The sequence below is a fragment of the Ursus arctos genome, unplaced genomic scaffold (assembly GCF_023065955.2).
Source record: "Ursus arctos isolate Adak ecotype North America unplaced genomic scaffold, UrsArc2.0 scaffold_25, whole genome shotgun sequence".
Classification (NCBI taxonomy): Eukaryota; Metazoa; Chordata; class Mammalia; order Carnivora; family Ursidae; genus Ursus; species Ursus arctos.
The window spans coordinates 38722840-38744873 of NW_026622930.1; the positions used below are offsets into that span (position 1 = coordinate 38722840).

Below are 22034 nucleotides of genomic sequence, written 5' to 3' on the forward strand. Positions count from 1 at the left end.
ACACCATTCCCTTGGTGATTTATCTAGTCCCTGGCCTATGCACCATCTTTCTGACTTCAACTCTCATATTTGTATCTCCAATCCAGGCAACTTTCTTAAATAGCAGACTCATATACCCAACTACTTATTGGACATATCCTTTTAGATGTTCAAAAGATTGCTCAAAATTTACATACTTGGGTGGGTGGCTCAGTCAGTTAAGTTTCAGACTCCCCCCCCACTTGCATGCATGTGTGCGTGCTCTCTCTAAAATAAATAAATCTTTAAAAAAATTTTACATGCCTAAAAATTAAACCATGACTCTTCCTTTTAACCTATTCCTTCCATATTCTCCCTCATTTCATTAAGAGCAACTTCTTCCCTCCTTCAGTTGCTGAGGCCAATAACTTGGAATTATTCTGTTTCTTTCCTCAGCACCTCACATCCAATCTATCAGCAAATCCAGGTGGGTTCCACCCTTCTAACTACTACAGAATCTGACTACTTTTCACCAACTCTTCCACTGACACCTTGTATCAAACCATCAACACCTCTCATCCCAGTAACTGGGCTCTAACTGGTTTCCCTTCACTCACCTTTTCCCTCAAATCCTCTATTCTTAATCCATTAGCCAAAAGGATCCCTTTAAAACATAAGTCATTTTGTCTCTCCTCTTTGAAATTTTCCAGTGGCCCCACCTCACTCAAAGTAAAAGCCAAGATCTTTATAACATCCTACAGTCTCATATGACTCCCCCCCTCACCATTCCTGTCTTCATCTCTTCTCTTCCTCTCACTGACTCAGCTCCACCCACACAAACCTCCTGTTCTTTAAATATGAGACACATGCTCCTGCCTCAAGTTCTTTGCATTTGCTGATCCCTGAAAAGCTTGCTCACTTACTTCCTTCGGGTCTCTGCCCAAGTGTTGCCTGAGGAAATCCTCTCCCAACAATTCTATATACAATAGGTAACACTCCTCCCTCTGCCCCTACCAATAATCCAGTTTCCTTCGCCCTTGTTTTATTTTTCTCCATACCATTTATCACTACCTGACATACTAGTTGTTTTCCTACTTAGTTGCTTATTATTTGTCTTCTCTCATAAGAATACAAACTCTAAGCAAGCAGGGATTTTGTCTGTTTCAGTCACTCTGTATCTCTAGGGCCTGAGCTGTGCCTGAAATGAAATAGGTATTAAATATTTGTTGGATAAGTTAATAAGCCAACTAATTTCATGAAGCATGAACAAGCTGACCTTTGAAGAAACTGCCTAATGTAAAACTCTGCAGATAATAATGGACATTTCAAAAATGTGTTACTGTGAAGTTTTACTGTTATTTTTGATTTAACACTGTTAGAGAAGACATTCTTTCCTGAATCTCCAATGACTCTGATCATCTGCTAGTAAACAAGAACTCGAGCCCTTTGCTTGATATTGCAAAACAGTTCACTTTTTGGATTGGGGTGGGAGTCAGTTAGGAAAAGGGAGGAGAGAATGGAACCTGAGAATAAATCCTCAGGCTAGCAAGAGAAGAGGAAAAAGATAAATAGATAAAGGCATGCTTTATATTGAGATGATGGATGAGCCACAAGGAAAGGATGGGAGGTCTCATGTGGGGCACCCTCATGCTTGGCACACCATAGATACTCAGAACCTATTTACCACATGGTTAACAGAATGAACGAATGTGGCACACTGGACTGGAAGGAGAGGAAGAAACACAGTGTGGAAAGACTATTAATAAATATGGTGAATTCCTATGCACTACCTTCTGAAATTATAGATTTCTTTTTTTTTTTTAAGATTTTATTTATTTATTTGGCAGAGAGACAGCCAGCCAGCTAGGGAGCACAAGCAGGGGGAGTGGGAGAGGAAGAAGCAGGCTTCCAGCGGAGGAGCCTGATGTGGGGCTCGATCCCGTAATGCCGGGATCACGCCCTGAGCCGAACGCAGACGCTCAACGACTGCGCCACCAAGGCGCCCCTGAAATTATAGATTTCTCTGATGGCATGTGAAAGTAACCCCTTTACTGGGAGGTTCACCTTCCATGGCAGCCTAGGACTGGCTGTCTTCAAGATTTGAGATATCTTCAAGATTTTGGGAGTGTGGGTTGATCCACCTGTACTTCTAGGGAACCCCAAATCATCTTTAATTAGATTAAAATCTACTTAATCCTGTCATACTACCATCAACCATGGATATTTTCTAATTTTGATATATAGTATTCCAAATGAGAGGGTTACTTATTTCATTTCTACTTTATAGTTAGGCCTTATTAATTTTTGTATGTATAGCACTAGTTCAATTATTCTTTTTTTTTTAAAGATTTTATTTATTTATTTGACAGAGAGACAGCCAGTGAGAGAGGGAACACAAGCAGGGGGAGTGGGAGAGGAAGAAGCAGGCTCATAGCAGAGGAGCCTGATGTGGGGCTCGATCCCAGAACGCTGGGATCACGCCCTGAGCCAAAGGCAGACACTTAACTACTGTGCTGCCCAGGCGCCCCACTAGTTCAATTATTCTTAACACTCATAATAATCTTTCAGATTTCTTTCTTTTAGTTTTGTATAAATTATAATGTTTTTCTATTAATTCACCATCTACTGTCATCAAATTTGATATTCTAGTACTAATATTATTATTTATCTACATTTATGTGAAATATCCAGCTCACTGGGGCAAAAGTAGAGTTGGTGACAAGAACTGACAAGATAATACTACCTACCATATGTGAACACAGCCGGAAAGCAGCAGTTAATTAAACTTAAGTCACAGATATCTGATTAGCAATGCACTTACATCTGCCAGTTCCTTGATCTGTTTTGCTGACACATCAAACGTGTCAAGTCTTTGAAGGCTAGGCAAGTGGTACAACACATGTGTGGAATAATTACACAGCAGACAAACTGGATTGGTTTTGTATTGAGGATCATTCAGACACAAATCCTTTAAGCGACGCAGCCTGGTTAAGTTAGTGAGGTCCTAAAACAACAGCAATAATAATGTTCAATTAATTAATTGTAACTGTCCATTTCTAAAGGAGGCATTTGAACACTTAAGATCACCCGTAATTTAATGTAATGCATTTTACTATGTGCTTAAACATGTTAAAGTGATTTAGATGGATAAAATTTATTTTCTCTAGTGAAAAACGTGTCAACTACATGAAGAATAGATAGCAGTAATTAAACAGCAGGCTCTTCTATAACTATATATTTTAAATATAGGAGGCCAAAGAATATTTAGCAAACCATGCATTTCACCTGGGACCTTGGAGCCAGTCACCTGAGCACATTTATTTATTAAGACAACATTACCTCCTCTGCACAGCCCCTTTGCTAACAATCGTCCCCAGTATCTGTAGATCTCCTGCTTCCTTTGCCACCATTTCCCACACTTACCACTCTAGGAACACTGCTTACCATTCTCCTCAGCCTCCAGATCTTCTTTTCTCATCAAAAGCTAGGGGATCCCTGTTTTATCATTATCACTGTTGAATTCCTGATTTTTAGAGGTTTTTGTTTCCTTGTTTTTCTTCTGTAAATGCCCTTTCTACCAGTTCATGGCAACTGAAACCTAGCTTTCTCCTAAGGGCCTCATTTTCCTCACACCCTGTGGAGGTGGGGGTGGGGGGACCAATAACGCACTTCCAGACCAGTGCTTCTCCTGAGCATCTTTTATCCTGAGGTTAAGCTGTTGTTTACACCTTCCTTTATTTGGCATCTGGCCCTTGCTTAACTCTTCAAGTCTTGTGTCTTCTGTTTCAACCCTAACATTTCTTGTTTTAGCTGTACGGAACAAGTGGAAGTTTCAGAATGTGCTAGACCGCAACTTATCATCATACCTTCACTCATGCTGCTACCTTTGAGTGCATTGAACTTCATCCCAGTTTTACTTCTTAATCTGTCAAGACTCAACCTAGTATCATCTTTTCTGGGAGTTTTGTTTCATCGCCCAAGTGTGGGGCAGATGGTCCTCCTATGAACTCTCTTAGCCACTGGGTTTACCTTTGTTACAGAATTTATTACAACTCTATTACCAATTGCTTATGCATATACAAGTCTATAAGCTAAAGGTCTATATGGGCTTTGGCCCTCAGTCTCTAAGCTAGGAATGGTGGTTATATTTTTAAAGTGTTGAGAAAACTAAAGAATTCATGACAGAGGCCTGATGGAGGAGGGTACTGTGGTGGGATTGGCCTTAAACAGATGTAATGCTAGTTAGGAGAGTCAGAATCAGAGTTAAAGGAAATCCAAAGCAAAAACCAGAAGGCATTAGTTCTGAAGGTAAAATACAAATGGAATGGGGAAATAAAAAGTGAAGTCAGGCTCCTAGAGTCAAAAGTAAGACAGGCTCGGGTGGCCAATGTGTGTCCAAACTCTCGCTAGCTGGCCCCAAGGCTAGTACTGGGCTCAGGGCAGAAGTGGGACTAAGCAGAGTTGCTCTGAAATGGAGATTTCTGGACAGAGTTGTGCAGAGAATTATTTGGTCAAATTCTGCATGGGCAAGGAAGGTACATCATCATACTGTTCCAAGGAGTAAACATTCTCTTTGATTTCTGGGTGGCTCTGTTGCCTTTGACCATCAGTCTGGGCTACGGTAGGTATGAACTTTGAAGTCTTACACAGGAGCCCCCTCCAACCCCCACCTATAGTCCAAAGTCAGATGACATTGGAGTCTATGAAAGCACAAAAATCTCACTGCAAATTGGTGTTGTGGTACCTGTTATGGATCAAAAGTGGCACAGAAGTTATACCATCACCACCAGTATAGTATTTTTTTCAGGGTGGGTGGAAAGTTTAGAGATAAAAATTCAAGATAATAGTGTTTCAAGAACATTCTTAATGTGAGAATAGTAAAAGTTGCTGTGAACCATGTTTCAATGCTTTTCTGAAAAATAGCCATCATTATTATAAAGAACCTTTTTAATTTTATGCCATATAATAAATTTTCACAATGCAATTTTTATCCTCACTTTTTTGATGAGGAGATTGAAATAGAATAGGTTAATGTAATTAAAGTGATAATAATCATAAAATGGCATATCTATTGAGTACTTACTGTGTGCTAGTCATTATTCTAAGAGCTTTACATTATTATTTTGCTTAAGCTTCATGTTACCACAGTACAATGCTGCCTCTGGCTTGTGGCAGTGCTGGAAGTGACAGATCTTTCTATGCAGCTATGCTCTTCCACCCCACAAGGCTGAAGCACCACATGCTAGCCAGGGTAAGATAAACTTCTACGTGGCTTCTTGGTAGGACAAAACCTTATCCTCGCAGCACTGCGTACATATCTTCTTCAGCTTCAACTTGATTCTCTCCCTCCCTCTGTTCCAGCCACAGATTTCTAGTTTCTTGAATTTACCATGCTCTTTCCCCCCCACTTAGGTCCTTCACACTTTGCCTGGAATGCTCTTTCCCTAGACACATCCTACTCATGTCTCATAAGTTAGCTTAAAAATTACCTCCCACAGCATTCCAAATTTATCTTTCATAGTTCCCTCTGCTTTCTTCTGCTGATGTTCTCAAATATACGCCTTGATTTCTTACCACCATGTCTTCATGCATATTGTTCTCCCCATCTTAGAATGCCTATTTCCCAAGGCACATGTTTATGTATATACAAATATATATGTAATATATATATAGAGTAATCTCTATGCCAATGTGGGGCTTGAACTCATGACCCCAAGAGTCCCTCCCACGGCATTGTAGAAGATCCTCCTCCAATGCCTGTTGAAATTCTATCAGCCTCTCGGTGTTCACACCAAATATTTCCTCTTGAATTTGACCAATAAAATTTTGTTTAAACTTTTTATGTTTTTAAAACTTCTGGTTAAAGTGTTTATAACATTCTGCCTCATTCTATAGCTTTTTGGTGTCTAATATTCTTCTCTGAGTAAGAGAATGTGTATTTTAATAATGATCAATTCAAAATTATTTTTATAGTGAATTTATTCATCTTTCTTCATTGCTGTCTAGAGGAAGTGTTGGAGTATGCACTTTCAATTTGACACTGTCAAAATTATAAATGCCATATGTTTTCACCTACATTATATGCCATAAACATTGTCTTTTTGTTTTCCTCTCTTTCATTCAAATGTGTATTGAGACTTTACATGTCAAATACTGTTTTTAAACATTGTGGATACAGCAGTGAACAAAACAGGCAAGGTTCCTGCACTCATGGAGCTTGTATTCTAGTAAGGGATGAGAATAAGTGCCAAGAAGGAAAAACAAGGAAAGAGTGATGGGAATGCTTTGGGTTATGGAGGGTAGTAGGGGTTATTGCTATTTTAACTAAATTGGCCAGGAAAGGTGTCACTAAGAACATAACATCTGAACAAAATCCTGAAAGAAATGAGGAGATGAGCCATGAAGATATTTGGGGAAGAATATCCCAGCAAGTGCAAAGGCCCCAAGATGAGAGCACTAGCTATATTCAAGGACCAGTGAGGAGACCAGAGTGGCTGGAATGGAGTAAACAAAGGGGAAAGTGGTAGAAGCTGTGGTCAGAGATATAGTGTGGGGGGAACTAGATTATACAGAGTCTTGTGGGCCATTGTAGGAATCGGATTTTTCTTCAAAAGAGACGAGAAGCCAAGGGAGAGTTTTGAGCAGAAGAGTGATTTGATTTGACATAGTTTTTGAAGGAGAAGTTTGCTGTGTAGAAAACAGACTGACAGTAGTGAAAGGATAAGCACAGAGAGACCTGTTTGGAGGCTTTTTCCCCCTTTTTTCTTTCTAAAATGCAGGTTAGAGATGATGGTATCTTGAACCAGATTAGTAGAGATCTAGGTGGTAAAAAATGGTCAAACTGGACATATCTGAAGGTAGAGCCAATAGAAATTACCAATGGATTGGATATGGGTTATGAAGGATAAGAGGAGTAAAAAAAAAATGACTGTAAGGATTTTGGCTTAAGTTATTAGAAAGATGGAGATGCCATTTAGAGAGGTGGAGAAGGCTGCAGGAGAAGAAGGTTCGGTGCAGAGGAAATCAGTCTGAATTAGAATAGGAGATATCTATAGTTCTGAGGAGTTATGCGGGAAAGTAGAAATAGAAATAGCTGTTAGGAAAAGTAGAAAGTTAGGAGTAATAAATGAATAAAACGTATTTAAAGTCAAAAGATGATGAGATTATTTAGAGAATGAATGCAGATAGTAATGAGAAAAGATCCTGGGACTAACCTCAACCAGTCTACTTTAGATGCTGGGAGAAGATGAAAAACCAGAGATGTAGCCAGAAAGATCAGAGGAAAACTAAGCCAAATAAATAGTTTCTTGTTTGGTTTTAATAGCGTCAGATCATTAGGGCCAACTTAATCAGCTGCCTCTAAAATTTCTTAGAATACTGAATAGTCCAAAATAATTAAATTGTTCTTTTTTTAGAATTTTTAAAAAGATTTTATTTATTTATTTGACAGAGAAAGAGAGAACACAAGCAGGGTGAGTGGGAGGGGGAGAAGCAGGCTCCCCGCTGAGCAGGGAGCCCGATGCAGGACTCGATCCCAGGGCCCTGGGATCATGACCTGAGGTGAGCCACCCAGGCGCCCCAAATTGTTCTTTAAAAGAGAACTATTTAGTACATTTTCTGCAATAAGATGGTTCATGAACCAAGTTGGTAAATAAAAATAGACTGTTCCACTTAAACATACCTTGAAAGAACATATTTGGTTACCAGAAAGGTTTAATCTTTCCAATTGTTCATTGGGATCCAGACATCGACCTTTAATTTAAAAAACAAGGTGAAAGAAAAGTGAAATTTCTTGTTTTACCTCCTGTTCATATCTCGTAATATTTCTTAGTTGTATACGATCATCATTTCTTACATATAAGCGAGGCTAACAGTAACATCGCAGAGTTAGTAACAACTGATTAATGGGTAATATTGTCACATCCTATAATCATAGATTTAGAAGTGCTTTGCAAAATATCATACAAAAGAGTCTGAAAAAAAACTAAGAATGTATTTTTCATACTGATAAAAAATTATTGTAGCATTATCTCATATTCCAAATGAAATAATACATACCAATGCTGCTTATTAGATTTCCAGCAAGGTTGAGGTCATTTAAATTCTTCAAAGTCTGTAAGCCCTAAAAATTTAGACAATATATCATTTAGAAGAAGTCAGTAAAATATATATTTATAAGTGATCTGATCAATCTGGTTAGTTCTCCAAGTGTTCTGAGCACTGGGTGCTGTGTACTTCACAAGCACAGGATTAAGTGGTTGCCTTAATGCAGTCATCTTTGTTTCTCTGGAACATGGAGTGAATTAGAGGAAGAGGGAACAGGGAGGGGAGGGGAGGGGAGAAGAAAGGAGGAAGATGCGTAGGAAGAAAAACACATCACAGAGTGTGTTTATAATCTTTGGCAAGTTATATGTATAACTTCTCTAAATCTTCTATTTTTAACTTTGAAGGAAGAAATAATACCTTACCTCCCAGGCTTGGTGGGAAGAGTAAAGAAAACATTGTATATGAAGTTTTCTACACATTATAAATGCTATATACATGTTAGTTTTTCTTAACTATAATTAAGCTAGTCATAAATATGTCCATAATATGATCTTGGACATTATGGTTAAAACTCCACAGGGGTAACTGAATTTTCATATAAATTATTGAAATTATCTTACCTCAATATTTTTAATTGTATTGTGGTTCAGCCAGAGAACCTCCAATCTGAATAATTTCTCTAAATTTTCTATTTTGGAAATTTTATTATAATATAAATACAGTTTTTCTAAATTTCTACATTCTTGAAGACCTCCAATTTTCTGTAAAAAAAAAAAAAGAGACTGAATAGCGTTAACTTATGTTTTGGTATTATCCTTTTAATAAAGTAGATTATAAGTACATTTTCTTTTTAAAATCACATTTTATTGCAAAATCTGTATCCAACAAAATGAACTAAACATTTTAAAGATTTTAATTTATTTATTTTAGAGAGAGAGAGACAGCACATGCGCATGAGTGGGGGGAGGGGTAGAAGGAGAAGAAGAGAGAGAATCTCAAGCAGACTCCACTCTGAGCTCAGAGCCTGAGGCAGGGCTCCATCTCATGACCCTGAGATAATGACTTGAGCCAAAATCAAGAGTTGGACACTTAACCATTTGAGCCACCCAGGAACCTCAAAATGAACTAAACATTTTAAAAGAAAAAAACATGTAATCTCTCCACCAAAATATAACTATTTTCAATGTTCATATTCTTTTAAAATTTTAATCAACTCTATATTTTTGTATTATAATCATAATACCTACATAATTTTATGGATTTTTTTAAACTTAAAACCATCTAAAATGTTTTTGTAATCATTCAAATAATATTTCATAATTAAAAAATATTACATAAGTTATAATAACATTCTTAAAAATACCTGTATGTGTGAAATATTTGTTTCAAATTTTTAACTATTATAAATAATATGCAACAAATAACTTTATAGTGTTTTCTGCTGTTGAATTACTCCTCTAGGATAAAATCTTAGAATTAGGGATTTCAGAGTCAAAAGGTATGCACCTTTCCTTGACTCATGATACATTTTGCAGTCTTGCTCTTCACTACAGATGTTACAATTTTCTTTTTTTTTAAAGATTTTATTTTATTTTATTTTTTTAAAGATTTTATTTATTTATTCGACAGAGATAGAGACAGCCAGCGAGAGAGGGAACACAAGCAGGGGGAGTGGGAGAGGAAGAAGCAGGCTCATAGCGGAGGAGCCTTATGTGGGGCTCGATCCCATAACGCCGGGATCACGCCCTGAGCTGAAGGCAGACGCTAAACTGCTGTGCCACCCAGGCGCCCCTAAAGATTTTATTTTTAAGTAATCTCTGCACCCAACATGAGCTTGAACTCACAACCTCGAGATCAAGAGTTGCATGCTCCACTGAGTCAGCCAGGCACCCTTAGATGTTACAATTTTCACACAACCAATAGTGACTAAGTAAACCAATTTAAACCAGTTTACTACTAAGCAATACTGGGCATTATTTGATCTGATCTGATTACTAAAAAGTAGAATATGTCTGCATTTTGATTCATTTCTATTTTCTCCTTTGTAGAAATCTATTTCTGTATTTTACCCATTTATCTGTTTTGTTTGTTTTGTTTTACTGGGTAAAGAGTTTTATTTTAATTCATCACGTATGCCCCTTCCCATTCATCTGTTTTGATCCATGACTCATGCATGTATTTCAAGGAACTGTTTTTCCGAAGCCAAAGAATTCAGCATAAAATACTTCATGTTCCGTTATGCTTATGCTTACCTCTATGCAGCATTCGGCAATCCAGAGTTCTTTAAGCTGTAAACAAGTTTCTAACCCTGAAATTTCTTTTATATCTTGAGCAACAATTGTGAGACTTGTTAAATTAGGAAATAATGATAATCCAACTATACGCGGATACCCTGAGAAAAACATCTCCAGCTTTGAAGTATCTGATCCTTCTTGTCCAACCATCTCATAAGACAAACCATTGCATAAACACTGTTTCAAAAAAAAGAAATTGGGTTATTATATACTTAAAATAATTTAAAAATTATTTTGCCGTTAGAAATTATAAACTGTCAATTGCACTGATGCCATTTTTAACTTATAAGAAGGAAAGTTATACCATAATAATGATTTTTCTCTACTTCCAAAGGTCATGGGGTAGAAGAAATCTAGGTAAGCTCCAGAAAGGAGTGTAAAAATGTTCCATTTAATATTCTTGCAAATGTAATTGAAAAGAAATTTGGCTTTGACTCACCAGTTCCTTAATTATTTCTTCATGGTTTAGGTTTTCACATTCAATCATCTTCCATTAAAAATAAAGGTCATAATAATATATCTATTAAGGAAAATGGAAAGTTGAAATAAAATAAATTCTAGAGTCATGTTATTCCAAGTTGAAGGGGTCTTAAAGCTACTTAGGTGGAATTACCCACATGTGGCCTGAAATTTTCACACAGTATAATACTATCTGTCTGGGCCCCGAGACAGTCCATTCCATTTCTAAAGTTTTCTGTTAGAAAATCATTTTTTTATTCTGAATTTAATTCTATCTCTCCATAACTCCACTGCATTGTTATTCTACCTCTGACTTCAAATAAAATGAGTATTTTTCTTCCACACCGTAAGCCTTTCATACTTGAAGAACATGGTCATCTCTCGTCTACAACTTTACCTCACTGCCCAGTTCATCTCTTTTAGTTCTCTCACTGGAGATAACTGTTTCTGTTCTTTGAACAGGCTACAGTTCATCCTTCCTATTATACTGTTGTGTCCAAAACTGAATATAGCTCTCTAAGTATACCAGCAAAGAAAAGAAACCTCAGGGTTTTGTGACATACCTGGCATGGTAATAAATATTTATTAAAATGAATTAGCCAATATTTTCATTTTAGATGATATGAATGCTTAAAACCTAAGTAGCTGTAATAAAAACCCAATTTTTTGGTAATTTTTAATATATTCATTATATTATTCCAGACATATATTATTTTTAAAATATAAGAATCTAGGTTTTAGTATTTTCATTGGGATCCAGACATCGACCTTTAATTTAAAAAACAAGGTGAAAGAAAAGTGAAATTTCTTGTTTTACCTACTGTTCATATCTCGTAATATTTCTTAGTTGTATACGATCATCATTTCTTACATATAAGCGAGGCTAACAGTAACATCGCAGAGTTAGTAACAACTGATTAATGGGTAATATTGTCACATCCTATAATCATAGATTTAGAAGTGCTTTGGAAAATATCATACAAAAGTGTCTAAAAAAAATTTAAGAATGTACTTTTCATACTGATAAAAAATTATTGTAGCATTATCTCATATTCCAAATGAAATAATACATACTAATGCTGCTTATTAGATTTCCAGCAACATGTAGGTATGACAAAGCAAAATGTAGGTATGATGTATACTGTGATCCCACTTTTTACAATTCCCTTGTAGTTAAGTATGGGTGTACATCTGTGTGTATATGTGTATATATATGTATACACGTGTGTGTATGATTATGTAAGGAGAAAATACGTAAAGATACACACTAAATTGTTAACATGAGTTACCTTGGATGCAGGTGAAAGCTAGTGTGGTTATAATAGGCATGAGAGGTTGGCTAGGGATAGATCCAGGTAAAAATGGAAAAGAAAAAAAACTTTTTAAAAGCATGTTTAGTATTGTACAGTATGAATATATAAACCACTTATTCATTCTACTGTTAGTAGACATTTGGAATATCTCCAGTGTAGAGCTAAATAGTGGGTTCCCTGAACAAGTTTTACCATGCAAGACATCATCATGCAAGACATTTAGTCTGAATTTATACCTAGAAGTGGAATAAGGAAAAAACTATTGTTGTATACAACATGGATCATTCCCACAAACACAGGCTGAGCAAAGGAAGACACACACACAGTGAGGTTTATACTGTGTGGCTCTGTTCACATAAAATTTGAAGACAAACCAAGCTATGGTATTAGAAGTCAGGATAGTGGTTACCTCTCAGGAGTGAGTAACCAGGAGGAGGTACAGAGGGGCTCCAGAGTGCTGATGAAGATGTATTTCGTGATCTGTGTGCTGGTTAAAGGAATGCATTCACTTTGAGAAAATAAAATTAGATATCTAAGATTTGTGTGATTTCTATATATATGTTATACTTAAAATGAAATTTTACTTAAATATTTATTTAAAAGTGTATGCTCGCTTTCATTCATTCATGCAAAACTATATACATGTAATGTGTGCACATAAATTAAAATTTTAAGAAAAAAAAAAGATGGTGACTTGTGTCCGTGTATCTACCTACCTTCTCTCCCCAAATCCCACTAGAATGACCAGGGAAATATGAAAATAAGAAAAGAAGTAGCAGTGCTAGAAAAAGAGCATTAAGTGCCAGAGATGTTGAGAAAGGTATTTTGTCATTGTTTTTATTTAAATACCAGTATAGTTAACAGTGATAAATTAGTTTCAAGTGTACAATATAGTGATCAACAATATATATTATGCAGTGTTCATATTGATAAGTGTATTCTTAATCCCCTTTGCCTATTTTACCCATCCACCCACCTCCCCTCTGGTAACCATCTATTTGTTCTCTGTTTTTTTGGTTTGTCTCTCTCTTTTTTTCCCTTTGTTCATTTGTTTCTTAAATTCCACATACGAGTGAAATCATATGGATTTGTCTTTCTCTGACTGATTCATTTCACTTAGCATTATACTCTTTAGATCCATCCATGTTGTTGCAAATGGCAATTTTGTTCTTTTTTTATGGTTGAATATTATATATATGTATATATATATATATATATATATATATATATATATATTCCTATGTGTGTGTGTGTGTATATATATATATATATGTGTGTGTGTGATATATATATCACCTCTTCTTTATCCATGCATCTGTCGATGGATGCTTGGGATTCTTCCACAGTCTGGCTATTATAAATAATGGTGCAGTAAACATAGGGGTACACATATCCCTTCAAATTAGTGTTTTCCTATTCTTTGGGTAAATATCCAGTAGTGCATCTCCTGTATCACAGGGTAGTTGCTAAAAATATCATAGCTATTTTTAATTTTTTGAGGAACCTCCATACTGTTTTCCACATGGCTGCACAAGTTTGCATCCCACCAGCACGGCATGAGGGTTCCTATTTCTCCACATCCTTGCCAACATCTGTTGTTTCTTGTGCTTTTTATTTTAGCCATTCTGGTGTGAGGTGATATTTCACTGTAGGTCTGACTTGCATTTCCCTGATGATGAGTGATGTTGAGCATCTTTTCATGTGTCTTTTGGCCATCTGTATGTCTTCTTTGGAGAAATGTCTGTTCATGTTTTCTGCCCATTTTTAATTGGATTATTTGGTTTTTTGGTATGATAATATTTTGGATACTAACCCTTTATCAGATGTGTTGTTAGCAAATATCTTCTCCTATTCAGTAGGTTCTCTTTTAGTTTTGCCGATTGTTTCCTTTGCTGTGCAGAGGTTTTTATTTTGATTTAGTCCCAATAGTTTACTTTTGCTTTTGTTTCTCTTGCCTCAGGAGACATATTTAGAAAGATGTTGCTACAACCAATGTCAGAGAAATTACTACCTGTGCTCTTTTCTAGGATTCTTATGGTTTCAGGTCTCACACTTAGGTCTTTAATGCATTTTGAATTTATTTTTGTGTGTGGTATAAGAACGTGGTCCAGTTTCATTCTTTAGCATGTGGCTGTCGAGTTTTCTCAACACCATTTGTTGAAGAGATTCTCCCATTGCATATTCTTGCCTCCTTTGTTGAAGCTTAATTAACCATACAATTGTGGGTATATTCCTGGGTTTTTTATTCTGTTTCATTGATCTATGTGTCTGTTTTTGTGCCCATACCATACTGTTTTGATTACTACAGCTTTGTAACATAACTTGAAGTCTGAGTTGTGATACCTCCAGTTTTTTCTTTTTCAAGATTGTTTTGGCTATTTGGGGTCTTTTGTGGTCCCATACAAATTTTAGGATTGTTTGTTCAAGTTCTGTGAAAATTGCTGTTGGTTGTTGATGGGGATTGCATTAAACTTAGTGTAGATTGCTTTGGTTAAACAGTATTTGTTCTTCCAATCCATAAGCATGGAATATCTTTCCATTTCTTTGTGTTGTCTTTAATTTCTTTCATCAATGTTTCATAGTTTTCGGAGTACAGGTCTTTCACCTCTTTCATTAAGTTTATTCCTGGTATTTTATTAGGCAAAGGTCGTTCGAATGGAAATGAAGTAGACAGCATGAGACTGAGATAAAAGCCCATCAGTACAAACCAGCCGCAAATTCAAGGTACCAAGGAAAGAAGTTTTACAAAACTATCCTAAAAATTCCCCAAACTTGGAACAGCAACGATTGGGAAGATGGTGGCTGTGAACATCCAAGGGAACCAAATCAAGGACTGTGAGATCTGTATCAGATCTCAGGCTTTGTAAACTGGAGATGCAGTCTGACCTTGCTGAGTTGAGGAGAGGAGGGGCTCTGGCTAACACCACAAAGAAAAATACAGCCAGAAAATTATCCTGGAATCTCTACTAACTCATTCACTCATTCATTAATATATGTGTTAATACATTGATAAAACTATGATAGGGGTAAAAGGAAAGAAAAGACTTTTCCAATAAGGTACCATCTGGGCAAAGAGCTGAAGGAAATGAGGGAGTGTAAGCTATGAATAAATCTGGGAGAAATGCATGCAGGCAGAGGGAAGAGCACATGCAAAGAAAATAGGGTGAAAGGATACTTGGCATGCTTGCAGAATAGCAAGGAAATTGTATGGCTAGAGCACAGCTAGGACATGGAGACCGGTAGGATGTGACATCAGAGAGGTAGTGCAGGGCCAACTCATGTGCTAGCTTGTGATTTGTAGGTCCTTCTGAGGATTTTAGATTTTATTATTATGAGTAAGATGGAAAGCTCTATGAGGATTTTGAGGGGCGGCGTAATAGGATCTGTCTTAAGTTTTGAAACGGATCACTCTCAAAGGATCTGTTGAAAGTAGACTGTAGGGGGTCTAAGGTAGATGCAAGGAGACCGATTTAGGGACCGTTGTAGTAATATAAGTGAGAGAGGGTGGTGCTTGGAGTAGCGTGGTGATAGTGGTGATAGTGAGAAGTAGATACATGATGGACCTATGTTGAAGGTCCATCTTTCCTTCTTTGCTTGCCATCAGCAACTGTCTCTTTCCCCATTCTTGGGTACCCCCAAGATATTATAGCACAGGCTGAGGAGTGGCCAGTCAGGGGAGCACTTTGCAAGGAACAACTTGAAAGGATTTAGATACTCCATCAGAGGCCCGTACATAGATGCAGGCCACAGTCTTTCCTCCCTAGGCTTATTCAAATGCTATACTAAGTAAAGGAGGGCTTTGTACCACCACTTCTCATCAGAAAAGAAGCCCCTACGTTCTGGTTTAATGTCTGTAAACATTAAAAGGAAAGCCTGCCTTCCAACTACCACACAAGGAACAAGGCCTGTCCTCGGTACATCCAAAGTCACTAAGTGGGGATTCAGGTTATCTAGTCTATATCCAAGATGTCTATTCCAAAAGAAATTAACTGTTCCCTTTGTTATTCACTAAATTATCACATATATTTGAGCCTAATTTTGGACTTTCCAATCTGTGTTCTTCCTTAGCTCCTATAGTATCCTGTTTTAATTACTGTAATTTATATTAATTCCCACCTCTTATATTAATTCCCACCTCAAATTTTAAAAAAATTTCTTGGCTATTCTTTCACATTTATTTTTCCAAATAAAATTTATGACAATTTCATATTTAGTGTTTAAAAATTCACTTGGGTTTTTGAGATTCCATTGAAAAGCTTAATTTAGAGAGAACTTCCATCTTCACAGTATTCAGTCTTCTTGAGAAAAAGGTACAGCTTGCCATTTATCCAAGACTACTTTTTCTTAACAGAGAAATATGCATGTTTTGGATAAGAACCTCACTTCCCACTTCATCTTATTTAGGAAAAAATCTGCTCTAATGTAACTGTTAATTAACAAAACAAAATATAATTTAAAAATCTTCAATTCTATAATTTGCATAACTACATCTGAATTATGAAGAACCTGAACCTCCCTGGTACTCACAAGCCTCCTATCCTTCCTCCAGTCACAAGTGGGCCCAGGGCTTCCAGCTGAAGCTTCTGATTCCATCAAGAAGTGTGTCCTGTTGGCCAGCTTGCCCTCATTCACTTCCACTTTGGGAAAGTTCTTCTGAGGGCCTGATCATCTAAGAGACTACAGATCTTCTTTAGTTCCTTCACAGAACCAGGAGCCACCAGGAGCTTCTATAGCTTTTACCCTTCAAATCTCAAATCTTGGATTGATTCAATCCCCTCCTTCCCCTCTCCACTCTGGAGTGCTGCTGGATGATTTCCCATAACCAGCACAGAGCTGAAGTCATTGCAAATGCATGGCCTCTAACTTTATCTGGATCTTCAATAACAGACATTTTATATTTTCCTCTTTGACTTCCTCTCCTAGGGAGAGCAGGGCTAGAGATACAGCTCTGGGATTCATGACTTAAGAGACTATTCTAACCTTCTACCAGTTCAAGTTCTCCCTCCCACCCCTCCTCTGTGGATGATCTTGTCCCTATCTTAACAGAGAACAGGGATACCATCAGATATTCATTCCTTAAATTCCCTTTCCTCCTAAAAATGTATTTCTTTTCCTTCCTGACTCCTGTCTTAGTAAAAGTATTCTTTCTCTTGTCTAAAATGTGTGTACTGATCCCATTGTCTTCAGTCTCTTTCAGAACACTATTATGTCAAATTTTCCTCCTCCTTTTATTCCCATCTTTTCTTCTCTAGGGTATCTCTTCTCTCCATATATGACTGTTAGATCATTCCTATCTTTAAAAAAAAAAAAAAGTCCTATCCCGTATTCTATGAATGAATGTTTTAGATACTTTCACAGAAAAACCTCAAGATAGAGGATTCATTATAGCAACACTTGACTACCTCCACTCAGTTCTTAACTCACTGCAACCTGACTGGGGATACCTCAGACCACTACTGCTTCTTTTGCCAAACTCAACAATCATCTTCTGGTTGCCAAAGACACTGGACATGTTTCAGCTCTCAACTTAACTGGACCTTGGCATGGCATTTGACAATGTTGATAACTCCCTTCTTTTAGTTTTCTTTTTTGGTTTGCCTTTTTCTCCTTGGCTTCTCTTTACTTGTTATTTCAAATCTACTTTTCTGATCAACTGTTTCCTTCTTGGTGAAAAACTACTAATCTTTATCTTCCTATTTTTCCATTCAACAAATCCAGCTTCCCACATGGAAAGCTGTATCTGAATGTGTCATCTCAAATTCAGTGTGTTCAATACTGAAGTCATATTTCCCAGCCAGCCTGCTTCTCTGAGTGTATGCCTTCTCTTGGTAAATGGCACATCTTTGTAATCATCCATATCAGAAACCCAGGACTTATTCTTCACCACTCTTTTACATCTTCCATGTTCACTCACTCATTAAATCCTTCTGCATATACCTCTTAAATATCTGTCATTTTCCCCCTCTTCTCCATTCTGTTTGCCTCTGTTTTGGTTCAGGCCTTCATCACTTCACCTTAATTGGATGCCCTCCTTATACTCCTACATCTCTCCAATCCATCTTCTACACTGCTGTGATAGCCAGCCTCCTGAAAGGTAAATCTGTTTAGGCTACTCCCCTGGGGAGGTATTCATGGTATCCACACTCTGACTCCCGCCTGCCTGTCGAGCTCATCAACCACACACTCCCAACACCCCAGGGTCTGGCCACAGCTATAGTTCTCTGAATGGGCTGGGGTGTTTCTTTATTTTGTCATATGCTGTCTTCCTTCCCTAAAATGTCTTTTTCTCTTGACTTTATGGCATACTCCATGCATCCTTAAAGATTTAAATCAAGGTCTTCTTTGTGAAGATTTAATTCTCTCTGGTGTTATTATAATCATTCTCTTCCTTTGGCTCCAGTTGAGGCCTGCATATGTTCTATATACAGCACCTATCCCACTGTATTGTGATGCTTGCAGGTCTTTCCTCCTTACCAGGTTACATGGTCATTGAAGGCAAGGACAATGAACCTATCACTGTGCCTGACACTTGCTTGGTGTTCCATAAATTTGTCAAATAGTTTGAATTAATTGTCTTGCTACAGAGTTCTATATGGTATAACTTGGAATATATGTAATAATATGTAAATGCTTGCTGTACATGACCAGAATATAATAATAATTAGAGTGTAAAGCACCATGTTTCTGTCTGCCAGGAGAGCTGGGGAGGGTACTATTCTGAGGAAATCAAATTTCTTTTCTACAAAGTAGAAACCCTGTATGATCAAACTGTCTCCTCCCTTGGGTATAAAGAGATCAGAATCCATCTTTTAGCACTGATGGGCCCAAACTACGCCCTTCTGGCACTAGGTAAGCAGTATCCAATTTGGCCAAGGAACATCTGGTTTTCTCAGTCTGTACCTTAATGTGTGCAGGAAAGGCTGCACAGGTGACTGTGGGCCACCTTCCCTTTCCTCCTCCTCTTAATCTTTGCTCTGGTCACCCTGATGGCCTCCAATAAAGACACGTCACTGTCTCATTATTATTATCATCTCCACTGCGCCATTACGGGGGTCTGTTGACCTCAGCTTTGCTTCTCTCCCCTCTTCCTCTCGGGGGCGGGCCGAGAGGGAGGAGAGGAGAACAAAGACTCCTGGGGCCTGCGGACAGGTGATGTAGGCCCGAAGGCCACAAGGTGACACACTCACCTTATCCCAGAAAGGCGATGGATTCCAAGGCAATCCGAGACAGACCAGAGTCCACTCCGACCTCTCAATCCCTGTCTTGCAACAGCAGGCACGACACGCTCTCTAATCCGGGGCCTGGTGTGTATACACTACCAGCTCCGGTTGCCTAGGAAACCTGCCTTCCGCCTCCCGCGACCTTGGAGTGGGGAGGGGGACAACAGAGGCGGGGAAAGCAGCGGCCGAATCCGTTTCTGGGTCACGTGGCGGCAACCTCCAACCAATCAGCAGAGGTAGGGGTCCACCCGGAAGACCCCGCTGGTGCTGCTGGGAAATGATGGGGAGCTTCTCGCGCGGGGCTCTCTTTGTGCCAGCGCGCATCTTTTCACCTGCTTTCGCTGGATCAGGAAACCGGACTGGAAGCACCGAGTTGTGGGCATAGTGGCAGGGACCTAGTCGTGTGGCCTCCTCCAGTCCTGGCTCTTTCCCATTGAAAGCCTTTGACCCTTGGGGCCTGGAAGTCCGGAGCCTCCCTGGCCTTGAACCTCAGTCATGGCGCTGTGATGTCATAAGGCGACCAGAGAGCCAGGACAGGCCACGATCCCCTGGCGTGGCCTCCGATCCCCGGGAATGTAGCTGACCTCCACCTAAGCCGCCGAGCGCCGACGAGCCGAATCGAAGGACGGCGCTGGCAAATGAACGCCCCAGTGCCCTCTGGAGAAGAGATGGACGCCCCTAGGGTCTTCTTACCGTTCTTGGGCCGGCTCTTGGGGGTCTTTTAAGTTTTCCAAAATATTCAGGAGGCTAAACATATTTACAAAATAAAGTAGAACTTAAAGAGGGAAAGGGAGGAACTTTTAAAAGAGCGGGTACAAGGGGCGAGAAATGAACTAACTTAGTAAAAGGCAAATCAAAATAACTGTAGCTCTCTCTACCGTTTCTAGATCTGCCTATCCAATATGGGAACCACTAGCCGCAGCCACGCGTGGCTCGTGAACACGAACTGTGGCTAGTCCGAATTGAGATGTACCATAAAATACGCATTGTATTTTGAAGGCTTAATATGAAAAAAATTAACTTTTTGTATTGATTATATGCTGAAATAATATTTTTGATATATCGGGTTAAATAAAAATATGATATTAAAATTTTACTTTTTAAAAGAAGTGATTAGAAATTTTAAAATTGCATATGTGACTTCTGTTTCTGTTGGACAGCGCAGCCGAAATTTTTGTGGTTCAGTTGGTTTGTGTAGAATGCTTAAGACGTTCAGTTCCTGCAAAATAGTGCCTGTAGTGCCCTTTTCCGTCACCAGATGGCCGCCTCATTCAATAGACTATAGTTTTAAACTACTTTCTCAAAAGAAATAGAACTGTAGATTTTAAAAGTATTTCTTGCCCTGGACGCCTGGGTAGCTCACAGTGGGTAGAGCATCCTACTCTTGATCTCAGGGTAGAAGTTCAAGCCCCACATTTGGTGGGAAGCCTACTTAAAAAAAAATTATTTACATTTATCTAATAACAATTAAACATTTGTCATGATTGAATTATTTTTTCTATAATGTTGACTGTAAGTGCATAAACATATTTTAAAAAGTAAGTTAATTTTCTCTTTACATTTTTTATTTCACAAGAATTTGTTCCCCTCTCATTAATTGATTAGTTAAGAATAAATTAATTAAAATATTTGTGGCTTAGGGGTTTAAAACAAGTTCCAGAGAAATCGGATTCGTATTTGTATTTTTAATATTATTTGAAAACCTAGCTGAACAAGACCTGTCTAAGCAAATATTCATCTTGGGGTATAAAGACTAGACAGTTTAGAAATCTCAACTTTTAGATTAAGAATTTGGTCAGAAATCAATGAAGAGAATTTTATACATCAAGCTTCTCGTTTGGGGGGGATGCAGCTCCTTTGGATAAAGTATAGAGATTATTAAAGTATATGGTTAGAAATCTGTTATGACTCTCCTAACCAGTAAAAGACTAGGAGAGAGCTAATACACAAATTTCTTTATATTATATAAACAAGTAATTTTAAGACTTATTTCTAAGTTTTGTATTCTTCCCATGCCTTTTAACTGTAATCACCTTTTGTTCCAAATACCATCTAGAATATGTTAATAACAGGCAATACTTCCTTTGAGAATTACTCAGGAAAAGGCTTTAGTTTGACAAATCACCAATGGTTATTAGCCTATAGCTACACAAGAACTCTGACTCAATTGCTGACTGACCACGTCGTCGAACTTTTGCAATAAATATAGAGGTGCATATATCTTTTTGAATTAGCGTTTTTGCTTTCTCAGGGAAATACCTAGAAGTGGAATTACTGGGGAAATGCAAATCAAAACCACAATGAGATATCACCCTACAGCAGTGAGAAAAAAAAGACAAGAGACAAGTGTGAGTAAGGACATGGAGAAAAGGGAACTCTTATGCACGGTGGGAATGTAAATTGGTGCAGCTACTGTGAAAAACAGTATGGAGGTTCCTCAAAAAATTAAAAATAGAAATATAACCCAGTAATTCCTCTACTGGGTATTTACCCTAAGGAAACAAAAACACTAATTCAAAAAGATATATGCACCCCTATGTTTATTGCAGCATTATTTATAACAGCCAAGGTATGAAGCACCCCAAGTGTCTATTAATAGATAAATAGATTAAGAAGATGTCCTTAAAATTTATACATCACAGTGTGTAGTTGAGTATTACCTTACATATCCCAAACCAGTGCTGCTTTGACTCTGTAGGGATATATCCACATTTTTTTTCGTCTCTAGTATTTTACAATAAAAT

At 37.8% G+C, this 22034-nt stretch overlaps 1 protein-coding gene across 1 annotated transcript in view; it reads right to left on the bottom strand.

Annotated features, from left to right (window-relative positions):
- The window catches only part of LRRC9 (leucine rich repeat containing 9), a 137735-nt gene extending 118020 nt beyond the window's left edge, over positions 1–19715 (bottom strand). Inside the window, exons 1-7 of the mRNA XM_057318557.1 lie at positions 19258–19715; positions 10738–10818; positions 10257–10475; positions 8625–8765; positions 8017–8080; positions 7640–7710; positions 2780–2962 (exon numbers count right to left, since the gene is read on the bottom strand). Of these exons, the coding sequence (XP_057174540.1) occupies positions 2780–2962; positions 7640–7710; positions 8017–8080; positions 8625–8765; positions 10257–10475; positions 10738–10785 (726 nt within the window). The 5' untranslated portion in view covers positions 10786–10818; positions 19258–19715. The remainder of the gene's footprint in view (positions 1–2779; positions 2963–7639; positions 7711–8016; positions 8081–8624; positions 8766–10256; positions 10476–10737; positions 10819–19257) is intronic.
- Between the last annotated feature and the right edge of the window lie 2319 nt (positions 19716–22034).